At 45.3% G+C, this 14096-nt stretch overlaps 1 protein-coding gene across 1 annotated transcript in view; it reads right to left on the reverse strand.

The window, feature by feature from the left end:
- Nucleotides 1–14096, reverse strand: part of IZUMO2 (IZUMO family member 2) — a 49642-nt gene that overhangs the window by 19935 nt on the left and 15611 nt on the right. Inside the window, exons 2-3 of the mRNA XM_088444513.1 lie at nucleotides 8394–8468; nucleotides 547–633 (exon numbers count right to left, since the gene is read on the reverse strand). Of these exons, the coding sequence (XP_088300639.1) occupies nucleotides 547–633; nucleotides 8394–8468 (162 nt within the window). The remainder of the gene's footprint in view (nucleotides 1–546; nucleotides 634–8393; nucleotides 8469–14096) is intronic.

Genomic DNA, 14096 nt, shown 5'->3' on the forward strand with positions numbered 1-14096 from the left:
GTCTCTTGCAAGTGCTGCCATTGGCTGTGCTGTGATTGGGAATCTGCTACCCTGTATACAATGTGTGACCATTTTTCCACCAACAGTGTGTGCAGAGTGAGTATAGCCTTATACAATGTGCTGTGGTAGGATGAGCTATTTATTAAGCCCAGTGTTTCTGAAACATGGAGGACTATATTATTTTTATTTCTTCCATTCTCATGGTCAGAGCCGTAACTAGACTTTTTGGTGCCCTGTGCCAGAAAGGGCATTGCCGCCCCCCTCATTTTTCAAAGGGACATAATGCACCCAAAATAGAGCCATGGCTTCATGGGGAAGGGCCAGGGAAGAGATAGGAGATGCCAGGAGATGCTGGGGATGAAATAAGAGGAAGCTACAAGCAAGAATGATAATAAACAGAAATTTGACAGGCCCAAACAGCACCCCCTGCCCTGTGGTGCCCTGTGCGATGGCACCGGCCGCACTACCCTAGCTACGGCCCTGCTCATGGTTTATGTATTTATTTGAATATTAACCATATATTCAACCCTATGCACTGTACTGCACCTTTATCATCATAATCCTGTAGAGCCTTCTTTAATCTTAATGTTGTGTTTGCTCTTAGAATCACCATGGAATCAAGGTATGCTAGGTCTAACAAAGAAATACAAGAAACACTCTAGATTAATAAAAGCATATTTGAATGTATTATGCAAATCAAAATATTAAACATACTGTTTAAGATTGTTTTGGAAGAACATTCTCTTGGGATAGTTATATTTAAAAGAAAGTATTACACAAGTATGGAATATAATATCAAATATAAAACTGATACATATGTGAAGCAAAGGCAAATTATAGGGTGCCATGCCGGGGGCACAAAGAAGTGCTGTGGAGGCAACAGCGTATCTATAATGGGTGCAGGGTGTGCGGTGCACACAGGCCCATTGGAGCCCACGCTGCACCCATGTATTATACTTACCTCTCTGGTGTCCCGCGCCAATGCTGCACAAATCATGGGGAAAATGGGGCGGCCATCATCTTCCCAGAGACAGTACAGAAAGTTCCAGGAACATGCAGCAGGTGCCAAGTTCCCGGAAACCCACACATGGCAAAGTGCCAGAGTCTATTCGTAACTGGAAAGCAGTCGGGAAGCCAATGGACGGAATCCCGACCGTTGGCTTCCCAACTGTCTAATCCTGGCAAGGGGTTAATTGAAAGGTGTCGATATCCCGACACCTGTCATTTTACCTATGCCGGGAGCCCGATACCCAGCTTAATGATCGAAGATAAGCTGGGCGCGGACAGTCGCAGGGGGGGAGGGTTAGGTTTAGGGTTCCCGGGGGGGACTTAGGGTTAGGCACCCCCCGGGAGGTTAGGTTTAGGCTAGGGGTAGGGGGGGGTTAGGCACCCCCGGGGGGAGGTTAGGGTTAGGCACCCCCCGGGGGACTTAGGTTCAGGCAGCGGGGAAGGGGGGGGTTAGGCACTTACAGGGAGGATTAGGGTTAGGCACACCCAGGGGGAGGGTAAGGTTAGGCTCTGTTACTGTGATGTATATTCTATGTAAAGCCTTTATGGCCTGTGTATGCTTTGTGGCGCCTTATGAATAAAAGTTATTATTATTATTCTTCTTTTAACTTTTCACGTAAAGAATTGTGTCAGGCCGAGTAAGTCAACTAAATTTGTGGACCCCATATCGGTGTTCAAATACCTTGTGATGTCTGCAATCACACGGCAGGGAGCTCCCTAAGCTCCCTGCTGACCGGAGACACCATGCAGGTCTCCTACCAGTACAGCACTCAGAGGAGATGCTATAGGAGAGCAGTGGTGCCAGATTGACAACACCAAGCTATATACACAAAGTTGAGCCATACTTAGTGCCACGATTAATATCTAGTGCCACACAAATTATGCTGACCCTTATCTGCTTTGCATCAGATATGGCCCAGCATATTATTACTTGGCTCAACATATTATTGTAATTGAGCCCCCAGTGTTAATGTTCTGCTGGAATTCCTGTGTAATCACTCTTGCACTTTTGTTTAGGTTACAAACTACATATGTCCATCATATTCAATCCTTTATCAGTAGAAACCTTAGCTGAAACAAGGGGAAAAAAGGCATAGTCCAATGCCTTAAGAGGGGAAAAAGATCCTTCAAGTCTTCACTTTGGCAATAATACAATCTTTCTGGATTAATGTTATATTAGTATGTGCCCACTGTTCACAGTATGCAATGTACAGGATCCTATTTTGTCTGGTTTTCACATGTGTACATGTTGGCAGATATGACATAATTCATACGACCTATTGGAGACAACTCTAAAATTTCAATTCATTTTTAGCAATTTTCAAATAAATTTATAAATCAGTCCAATTTTGTCTAAAGTTCAGTAAATAAATTATGTTTCCTGAAGAAATCGGGCTAATCACAGTGCATGAAACATTAACAAGCCAATCAGACAGGAACAAAACAATGTCACATGTCTAATAAACATGTCTTCCACAATGAGCTTACAGTTGACACTCATTTGTCCTGGTTTTTTTTGTTACTTTTTACTACTTAATAGTACCCTATTTAGTTAGCTCTATAGTGACTCAAAATGTATTGGAATTTAAAGCTTTGTGTCAGGGTTTTCACCATTGTACAAATTGCCCATCTCCCCTTCTTAATAAAATACCCGGGCCAGACAATATATTGTTTTCTATATCAACTGGCATAATTTATACCATGCACTGACTTGTGCTATTTAAAGCACTGTTATTAGTGTCATTTGTTATTTTCAGACAGAAATACTCAAGACATTATGATAAGGTATAACTTTTAACACCAATTTTTTCAGCACTTCTCACAATCACTAGGGAGTTGGTCCATCTCCTGTAATTAAATCCCTCTCCTCCTGGTTACACACCTTATATACCCCTTCCCCTTTCTATATTGGAATTCAGGGCCTGATTCAGAGCCGGACGCTATTTGCGCTCGCTCGTTCAGAAAAAGGGGCCGGCTATTTAAATTGAGTGCTCACTCTTTGCGGTCTGTTGACGCCTCTATGCCTGAGCGAGCGAACGAAACATGCGCTCGCTATTTTGTAAAGACGACCCCTGGCCGTTCGCATCATACGTCATCTCCGCTATTTATTAGATTAATCGAGTACATCGAAAGGCGTCTGAACTGCTCGCAGTGCTTGTGGTTGGATTTTCCTACCGCAATCATGCGAACAGTTCAGGCTAAGAGACAGCCAAGTGACGTGGTCGATGACGCTGCTTTGTTAATTATGCACACCCTTAAAACGCCCGTTTTGACCGTTTGGCACGCCTGCGTTCGGATCTCCACTCCCCTTTTTCAAGCACCTTCCCCTGTTACCACCCACAAACGCCTCATCCTGTCACTCAAATTAGCAGGCACTCGCTATTTTGCGAACACACGATTTCCGACCGCACTGACTGGTTGGCGCATGCGCATTATGACCCATATGCATGCGCAGATGTGCGAACATCGCTCGGAGCGAACGAGCGGCTGCTTACGAGCGGCTCTGAATCAGGCCCTCAATTCAGTGTGATGGATGCTAGGTGCTGTTCCGAAACAGCACACCGTATCCATCGGCACTGCAAGTTTTCCCTTGCATCCCATAGAGGTATGAGGGAAGACTTGCGATGTCGGGCCTACCCAGAGCCATAACAAGGGCTCTAAGCGCCATGTGCTGGCCCTGCCTCTTTGCATATGATGGCACTACAGGCAGCCACGGCTGAAGTAATTCTAATGTACAGTGCCGTTCCAGGCGCCCAGCAAGCCAGAAGATAGGGCCATGTGGTGGCAACGGTGCTGCCCACAGAGCCCTGCACACTGTGAAGCCGCACAGGTCGCAGACCCCTAGTTATGGCCCTGGGCCTACCATATATTGTTGATATGTGTGCAGCCAGGTACTGCAGCAATATCCAGCAGCACAACATGTACAATTGAAAAAGGCGTCAGAAGGACGTTGAAACGTGTTGGTGCTTGATTTTGCTACATCTACCCGGTTTTTGATTCCTGGAGTCTCATCACTGGCTCTCTCTGCACGTCTACACACCGTGCCTGGCAAGCTTCAAGCCATTCTATCAGCTTGCAGTGGAATATCCTCCATACCCATCCGGGACGCAGAGCCCTCTGTTCCTTTCCCCCTGACACGGAGCCTCAGAGCGGCGTCATTCAATTCTTCCCAAGTCTCCCCGCTGGCCGGGTAGAGCACGTGCATCTTGGTCAGACGACCCATTCACTCATAGAGCACGGAGTACATTGTTTTGCCCCTCCTGTGCCGGACCTGGAGCACTAGAGCGACCACCCACTCCCCTCTGCATCTCCATCGTCAGCTGGGTCGAGATCGGGAGGTCTGCCATCTTCAGCCACGGTAACCATCATCCACATTGTGGTCATATACCCAGATCTGGGTCTGATCCAACTATACGGAAGGTAATATCGACACCCATTTATTACTTTGTAACTTTTATACCGGATGATAAACTAATCAACATCAGTTCAAAATATATCTGTGTATGGAGGAATTCTTCAGAGGGTTTCACCAAATGTTGTTCAAAAGTCCGGGACTCTATATTCATACATTTTAGGAACCATTATTTACATGCAATTTCATTATTTACATGTGTGTTTTATTGCTCTTATTGAATTTATAAGCATTGGCTGCTTTGTCTTAATAAAGATATAATTAATTTATTATATACATTGTTGCTACTGGTTTGAGTGATTTTTAATTATACTAACAGAATCTGTGGTTGCTTTATCTTTCATGTACAATTGAATTCCCCCCATAGACTGTATACTCTCATAGGTAGGGCCCTATTCTCTCCTTCTAGCACTATCCCTGCAACCAGTGCAGTTTTCTGTCCCGTCTACCACCAGCTGCTTTGATCCTGTCTGTCCGCCCACTTGTTGGGTACAGGCTCACCCACTAGGACAAGTAGTTGAAAGTTTCAAAAATAACAACCTCATTCTAATGATTTGCTTGACCACAGTAAAATATAAAGAGATGGATAGAAAAGAAAGAGAGAGACAGAATAATTTTTGTTTAGCCATGACAATAGTAAGTTGTATTATGATGCCATTAGTCTAACTAATAAATAATTTTATTATTATCTATTTTTATTAAGTTATCCCTTACTTGTCAATTGCAGCCCATATTTCCTGTTTGGGTAAAAGGGTGTTTGACCACTTACACTGAAGTGCCAAAAGTCATGGGAAAGCAGTATGTAAAGGTAATGGTAGGTGGGGTCATCGTACTGTGACATCTTGGAAATGCCCAGACCTGCATCAGTTGTACTCTGACATCTTGTGAGTCAGTTTAAACACCGGATAGGCTGCTCATGGCAAGGCAACTTATCAGAGTTCGAACAGGGCATTATAGTGGGTGCCCAACGGATGGGACATACCTTTTCCAAAACTGTGCGGATATTGAACATTCCTTGATCTACGTTGTCAAGTGTGTACCAAGATTACATCATAGAAGGTATTACCATCCACCTTGGACAGCACAGTGGCCGACCATGGTGGCTTACAGATCGAGACCAGCGGCGTCTGGACAGAGTTGGCAGTGGTAACAGAGAAGCGGCACTGGTGCAAATCACATCTACATTCAATGCAGAAAGTACCAGATACATATCCAGTAGGTCAGTACAGTGTTCTTTAGCTCCCATGGTATATGGGAGTAGATGACCCACAAGAGTGCCCCTGTTAACACTATGACAGAACACCTCACATAGGCTTGTGATGTCGCAAGGAGGACTGGCAACATGTAGCATGATCCGTAGAGTCACAGTTCCAGTAGTTGTGGGCTGTTGGTAGGGTTCAGTTGTGTCGCAGACCCCATGAGGCCATGGACCCCAGTTGTCAACAAGGCACCATGCAGGCTAGTGGTGGTTCCATAATGGTGTGAGGTGTGTTGGGTCCGTTGGTCCACCTGAACATGTAATTGACTGGTAACCGCTAAATTGCTTTGCTTGATGACCATGTGCAGCCCTTCATGGACTTCATGTACCCCCACAACTATGGAATATTCCAGCAGGATAATGCACAGTGTCATCGGTCCCAAGTTGTCCAGAATTGGTTCAAAGAGCCTTCTAGAGGGTTCCGACGAATGGTGTGGTCACCATGTTTGCCCGACATGAACCCAATCGAGCATATATGGGATGTTGTGGAGAGGTCCATTTACACCCAAGATCCTGCACCGGGGAGATGGTGAAAGCTATCCAGATGGCATGGGTCAACATATCTCCAAAGGTCTTCTGTCCACTTGTGGAATCGATGCCACGTCGAGGTGCTGCACTTCGCCGGGCTATAGGGAGTCCTACACAATACTAGGCATCTATCCCATGACTTTTGGCACTTACAGTAAGTATATATCTTAAACGATCACACTACCTTTAACAGTCCTATATTGCTTGCTGGAGAATAAGGGACTAGTTTTGCATAGCAGAATTGTCACAATGAAGTTTTTATCTATAAAGTACCCTTCTCAGCACCAGAGATACACTCCTGTTTTCAATTATATTCCCTTTGAGTTAATCTCTGTGACCCAAGTTCTCCTTAGGTCACGGAGATTGGGCACCCATTGGAACCGCCCTATCATTCATTTTTACATAAAGGTTAATCCAGTAACACACAAACAAAACTTAAAAAATAAATAAAAATGTAACTATTTCAACAGCCATCAAAATTGTCCCTAATGCCAGTACAAGTGATTGCACAATGATAGAGATAACAGCACATGTTTTTGTTTCTTGCTCTGATGAGGAAATTCCAACAACCTCCCACACACGATTCTCTAAATGCCTGGCAATTTAATATGGGAATTGGTGTCAATTGTATTACTATGGTAAAATACTATAGGAAGGCTATTTATGTTTGTTTGTTTTTAACAGAATATTCAGCTTAGCTATATACTGTCCTCATTACTTTGCTACTCAATTAATATCTCTTTCCTATATATTTTCTGTTACCTTATTATGTTAGCATATGCTTTTGTGCTCTTTTTTCACTTTGCTCCAAGCTTGTTCTGGTTGTATTTTAATGTCATCATTGGTTAGGCTATTTTCAAACCTGAATGACCGTGGTCTATGCCTATATTGAATGCTTAAGCTGCGTATCCACTTGCCAATTAAAATGAGCGATTGAACGATTACGATATCGTTATCATTCAATCGCTCATTAATTGTGCATGAAATCGGGCATAAAACAGTCGAAATCGACCAGCGATGCACGCTCCTGCTGGTCGTTTTCAACATCAATCATCTCCTGAACATGCTGGTCAATCTGCCGATAACTGATTGAACATATTCAGGGATGAGGGAGGGTGTCTAAACTGAACGATGAATCATTCAGTGTAGGCACTGCAGGGGAAGAGGAACGACTGTACAATTACAATGATGTAATTGTACTGTCGTTCCACTATCTGCAAGTGGATACACAGTTTTAGAATCACGTTTGCTGTGGAGACACGTTTGCTACAATTGTGCAAGTCAGTAGTGCAGGGTTATACACAGGTAATACACAAGTGCCTAGGTTGCCCTGGGCATGGGCAACTTAATCACTTGCATAAGCAATGCTACAGTAGGGGGTGCGGCTGCCGTCAGGCCCAGGCCACCTCCAGTGCCTGGCCCTCCCCCTGCACCCAGTTATGCTTCACCACACTAAGGGCCTGATTCAGCAGTCGCGGACTCCCAAATATCGGTACACTGCGCAGGACCCATTCTGCGAGTGTGCAGAATGGGTCCTGCATAGTCGCACGCAGACTCTTCTATGCCTCTGCCTGAATGACAGGCAGAGGCATTTAAGAGGCGGTGCGGGAGCGGGGTCAGCCGCCGTTCCTGGAAATGGAGGCGCGTACGTTCCGTTTTCCAGGAGTAACAAGTCCGGGGGATTGCATCGACCAACACAGTGTCCTGAGCTTATAAGCCAGCAAGCCTAAGTTGAGGCTTACTCAGCTGGCTGGTGGCACGGCGCCGTCCACCATCGCAAGCATCGACCACCGATGGTCGCAATGGTGATCCCTGCTGCGACCTCCGTCGCAGTGCTGGGATTGCAAATACAGCAAGGCGTATCATATGCCTCCTGCTGCATTTTTTCATAATAGCAAGGACGTAATTGCAAAGCTGCCTGCATGTATACATCATATATCTATAGCCTGCGTGCAGCTCTGTAATTGCGATCCTTGCTGAATCACCCCCCGAGTCACTATTACTCAGTGCGGGTCAGATGCTCACCTCCTAAGTGGCTTCTCCATTCGTAGTAATGGCAGTAGAGTGTAACTGTGCTGGATGTGGACTTATGATTTAAAGCCGATTCACGTCAACACAATCATAGCCAAAGCATGAAACCCCAATACTGGGATTGGCACACAAATATACTTATGACAAAATGCATACCTTTTTCTTTTGCATTTAAATAATATTGTGCTTCTTTCTGTAAATTTCCCACCAATGTGTTGAATCGATGTAGTTCTGCAAATGACAAAAAATAAATAAATCAGATTTACTATCATAGAATGGTCAAAGTACTTTTCTTTCTCGTCACTACCCCCAAATGAATCTGATTATATGCAGGTAAATGTCCAAAATATAGCAAATGTCTATGAAGAGATCTCTAGTTAGAAATAATTATTCCTTATTCTTGCACCAGCTTTTGGGCCTACATCAAACCTACCAGTTGCCTAAGGCTGCACTTGTAGTGTACCTTCACCACCAAACACATCTCCCGGATGATCAAGAGAGTAGGCATGCCTCCTGGGTCAACCTACTTCCCTAGTGAAGTGGGCAATACAAAGATTGATAACACAATTTGTGGTGAATTATGTCTTCATGGCCACATTTCTGCTGCCCAATGCTGCCATTATGCAAATCACTGCTCTATGCAACCCGCATCTCAATGTCAACAACTGGGAAGCTTTCAGAAAACATTGGCAAGGAAGACATATATTCACACAGGCCCTGGTCAACTGAGCTTTGTGATAGTTGATTGCAAAAATAAGTCTTCTGTGCCTTGGCTACACAGCAATGCAGTGTGTAGTTGCAGATTAAAATTGGATTTTTATACTCATTGTAAAATCCCTTCCTCGTAATCCTTCTGTAGTCTTGACTATGGGGTAGAGGGGCTGGCACAGGAGTATAGGCACTAAAAGGTTAATATAAGCTCCATCCCCCCTCTAGCCCATATAACCCATCCCACCTCCACCAGACCTCAGTTATTGCATAGCAAATCCACATGGAGAAAGAACAACCAAAATGTAATAGAAAACCATTCCAAACATAGAAAAAAAAAACAGTGATAACTCAGATATGGATCGCAGTGTGTTGGCCAAATGTCTCTGAAAAAGGACCCAAATGGCAAATACCTATTAGAAAGACAAATATGCAGTAGTCTAAAAACTCCAGCCGAGAGATCCCAACATCCTCACTAGAAAAATTGAAAGTCTTGAAGCGACTAGCTTACAAGCCCAAAGCATGGTCTGGACGATCCGTCTGGAAAATTCTCGAGCCCTCAAGATCTGGGTCTCAGGAACCAAGACATCCAGCCAGTCAAGACAAATCTGGATGTAGACCTTGACTCAGTAGGTCCTGCTGAAGTGGAAAGCAGCAAGGAATCCTGGCCTGCTTTCCGTGAAGGAGAGCGTACCATGACCTAAGAGGCCAGTCTGAAATAGGAGTATGACTGGGAGACCCTGCCGTAGAATACAGTGGCGGTACCCTGGCCAGGATGGAGAGCAGTGTAAACAATTACCCCAAGTGGAAAGACCAAGGACCAGTCATTGTGGCCACGAAGACCATCCTAGGATCCCTCAAGCGCCCTATACAAGGGAAGGTTCTTGTTTGACCGGGAAGCCATGAAATCTATGTAGGGCATCCCCCACGATCCTCAATGCATGGATCATTTAAACACTACCTGGTGTGTTACCCATTCTCCCGGGGTGAACGGTGTGTCAACTGTGGAAGTCCGCCTCTCAGATGTCCAGACCTGGAATGTGAATGGCTGAGATGGCAGGAACCCAAGGTTCCTCCCATACTAGGGTGTAAGACACCTCCATCATTTTCTAACGACTCTTTTTTCCACACTGCTTGTCTATGTAAGCCACAGCACTGGCATAGTCCAACTGTACGTGAACAGACTTTCCCTGTAGCACATATTGAGCTATTACAGGGCGTTCCTGACTGCCCTCAACTGTAAAATGTTGATTGAAAGGATGGACTCTGTATCAGACCATAGTGCCTGAAAATTGAGACCTATAGAAACAAGGCCTCCTTGCTGTCAGGCAGGCATCTATTGCGACCAGTATCCAATTTCCAACCAAGAAGGGATCTGGATCGATTAAGGTTATGGGGTCACCACAGAGGGGACTAGCACATCTAATCTGAAAGGCTGAAGTCTGTCCAGATGGGATCCCGTGTTGGACCAATGATGTAGGACATAAAAATAGATTCCTCAAATCGACTGATAGAGAAGATAAATGGCTCCACCATAGTTTGCCCTGTAGAGGAAGCAGACAACAAATCTTTTTGTAGTGTGGGACCAAGGCATCCTGTGCGCAGAGGACCAGTGAACATGTAAGTACTGACCTACTGGGCTACCCAGATAAGGTAAGAGATAAGGACTCCAGCCACCCACAGACAGGGGAGAATGACTTCTAACAATGGCAAAGAGGAATTCATGGTAAAGGAACCGCAGAATGGAGCCCATAGGACTTCGGGCCTGATTCAGCAGCAATCGCTACTGCATTTGCAGCTGCGATTTTGCACGGAATGCAGCTGCTAAAATATGCTAATGCTTGCAAAAGCACCGCCGACATAAAGACGCCCACTGCCGCTTTCTCACATCCATCCACTCTCGCTCTTCTGTTTAAACATCAGTACCATCGATGCACATCAACCACTCGAACAGCATTTACACCAGGTCTGACCTGCCGCAGAGACTGCAAGTCTCTACGCACGCAGTGGGCTCTCACCAGGATCTGAGGATCTGTACCACCCCACCTTGTGGTACTACAATTTAATTTAATTCCTTCTGTAACAAGAGCCTCAACGAGGGTCGGTCGTCCTGATGAGAAGGAGGTGGACGAAGATGTCGACAAGACATCCGAGGCAAGTTTGGTAAGTAGAGACATAGCGCATACACACCATGCTTTTTAAAAAAATTCACAATCTTTACTGGAACTATCTCCTCAGGGTGGTCTGGGTCTTCTGGCATAGCTGTCCCTGATGTCCTTTGCTGGGTGCTTTTGCGCCTGAGAAAGTTGTGCAGGACACAGCACGCCAAGACCACCCAGTCTATTTTGTCCACATGCAGTTTTATGGAGGCCTGGAAGATACGTGCACTGGAAAGCCTGTAATTGTAGATCCACTTCTCTTTGGTCAGGCCCCTTTGCGCGTATGGCTTCATGATGTGTTCATGTAGTGTGAACTCCTAATCAGCCACAACGCTTGGGGCATGCTTGGTTTACTCCACAGTCGGCAAGTTTAGTGTCTTGGAGGGGAGCCTCTCATAGAATGCCGTCTGTTTGAAGGACCCACCATCCGAAGTATGGTCATTCTTCCCAACATCCACAAACCGAAATTCATAATTGGCATTCACAACCGCTATGACGATACTGAAGTACCCCTTATAATTAGAATAGTTGGATCCACTGTTGGAAGGTGGGGTTATGTGGATATGTCAGCAATGGTTTTTCACTCCTCCACAGTTGTAGGGAACTAGAAAAAATTTAAATATTGGTTAAAACATGATCATTAATTTTTTGTTTATTTTTTATCAACAGACTCCCACCCAAGAACTGGAGTTGGCGGGAACGCCAGACCTGAGCCTTATCGGGGAAAGTGAGGGAGAGGCCTCCATGCCCACCACCAGCACCACAGAAGAGAAGGCATCGGCAGGATAGGAAGCAGCCTCAAACCTCCCAGTCCTTAGACAACTTTTTGAGGCAGGCTGAAGAGGTCTTAAAAAGCCCCCGACCACTTCGACCAACTTGCAACCCACATCAGCAGCTCCATGAGGCAGATGAGGCCTGAAAAACTTCTCTATAGCTGACCCTCATTCCTACCCACCTTCCCCTCCTGTCTCTGTGATGGTTCCCATCCCATCACATTCTACTCCTCCACACACTTACCCGTCCACCACATCCCAGGGAATTGACACTGGCCTATTAGAATCTGAGGAGGAGACTACGTTTGTTAACAATATACATTTTTTTTAATGCTGTTGTTGCCCAATTATCAACAAGTTTTATCTTTCCCAATAGGTACTCTATGCTATATGGTGCTTCTGACACTGAGTGAACATGATCACTAAACACATGACGTAAGGGCAGATTGTTGGATGCTGGGGCAACAATTTGCTCTTACACTTTGTGTTTCTTGACCTCAGATCCACCATAGATCATAGCGCAGCATAGCTATTGGGACTGATACTTTTACTACTGTTTATGCATATTCCAGAAATGGATAATTTATTCTAAAAATTTTATTACTGTTGTTGCCCAATTATCAATAGGTTTTATCTTTCCCAATAGCTACTCTATGCTATATGCTTCCGACCTAGCCTAGAGCAGCATAGCTACAGGGACTGACAAAACTTGTTGATAATTGACTTTTACATTATATACGCATATAAATTGCAATAAATATGCATTTTAAGAGTTGGTTGTTACATGCAGCCATGTTTGGAAGCAAATTTTATATTCTTGTCATAAATACAATTTTATTAGATGCAGCCATGTTGGCAGGAAATATTTAAACATTATAAAGTGTTTTTACACTAATCTTTTCTACATTAAAAAAAAGTTTAATATTTTTTTATGGTTTCACAAGAAATTAATGTGTATTGTGTTTTTTCTGACCTTACAAAACTGGTACTGTAGCACTTTCACAATAGCTTTGCAGGTCTCAGGGATGATGTCGTCCAAACTTGAGGGCAGATGAGGGACCCAAACTTCAAGTCAGCCAGGGGCCTTCCTGCAGCCAGGAACCTCAGGGTAGCCACTAGCCTCTCCTCAGCAGGATGGCCCTTAGTATCCTGCCTCTGGATGTAGGGAGTCACCAGACGCAGCAATTCCTGGAAGGTATCGTCATCCATGCGCAGGAAGTTGCGGTAGTCATCTGAATTGATCTCCCGAATCTCCATCAGCATTGACATGTGAGAGCGAGTATCAGTCTGCAGCAGTCAGTCATTCGTCCAGCATGCTCTCCTCCTTTGCTGGGCCCTTTCCTTAGCCCCAGCATAGGCTAGCAGAACTTCATAGCGATAGGCATCCATCACCACAAAATGCAGGATAGAATGTAGTATAGAAGCACTTTATTGAGCCAGGCAAAACAAAGCAGAGCACAATAGCAATGTACAGTGTTCAGCAAGTATACACCAAGCCCAAGGGTGGAATGGCCGCTGACTTCAGCGGGAACTTTCCCGATGGGCTGGCGGCTCAGGGGGCTGCTGGCCGCAGATTTTGTTCTTATATATATATTAAACGTTTTTCCCCAGGGCCCTGAGTTGGCACTTCCGGGTACAGATGCAGCCATGGGACATAACAGAGCAGGGGGAGGCGAGTAGAGGAGGGTGGCCCTCACTCCTTTTACCTCCTGCTCTCTGGCACTGCTTGTTGCTGGGGCTTTGACGTCATGATCAGTTACCAGCCCCGGCGACGGCGCAAAAAAACCCAGAGTGGACGGAGGATCTGGCCTGCTGTTTGTTTATTCTTTTATCAGGCAAGCTCCTCCAGATTTCTTTCGTCACTCGTTGGGCCAGAGCTTTGCCCCTGCTGTGCTGTCACTGTTATTGATCACAATAGGATCGGTAACTGGGTGAGTCAGTCCTTCACTCACAACACTGTCTCTCTGTCACATTGCTACTGGTCTCTCTCTCCTATTGCTCCCAGTCTCTACCACTGCTGCCAGTCTCTCTCTCCCACTGCTCCCTTTCTCACTCTCCCACTGCTCCCAGTCTCTCTCCCCCACGGATTCAGTATGAAATACCGCCGGCTACCGGTTCAAATCCCGACAGCTGCATCCCGGCAGCAGTAAAGATCCCGATCGTCGAGAGGTAAGTATTGACTAACCTATTCTCCCCCTAACCCTCCCTTAGGGGTACCT

This window comes from Taudactylus pleione, unplaced genomic scaffold (assembly GCF_031769625.1).
Source record: "Taudactylus pleione unplaced genomic scaffold, aTauple2 ptg000366l, whole genome shotgun sequence".
Classification (NCBI taxonomy): domain Eukaryota; kingdom Metazoa; phylum Chordata; class Amphibia; order Anura; family Myobatrachidae; genus Taudactylus; species Taudactylus pleione.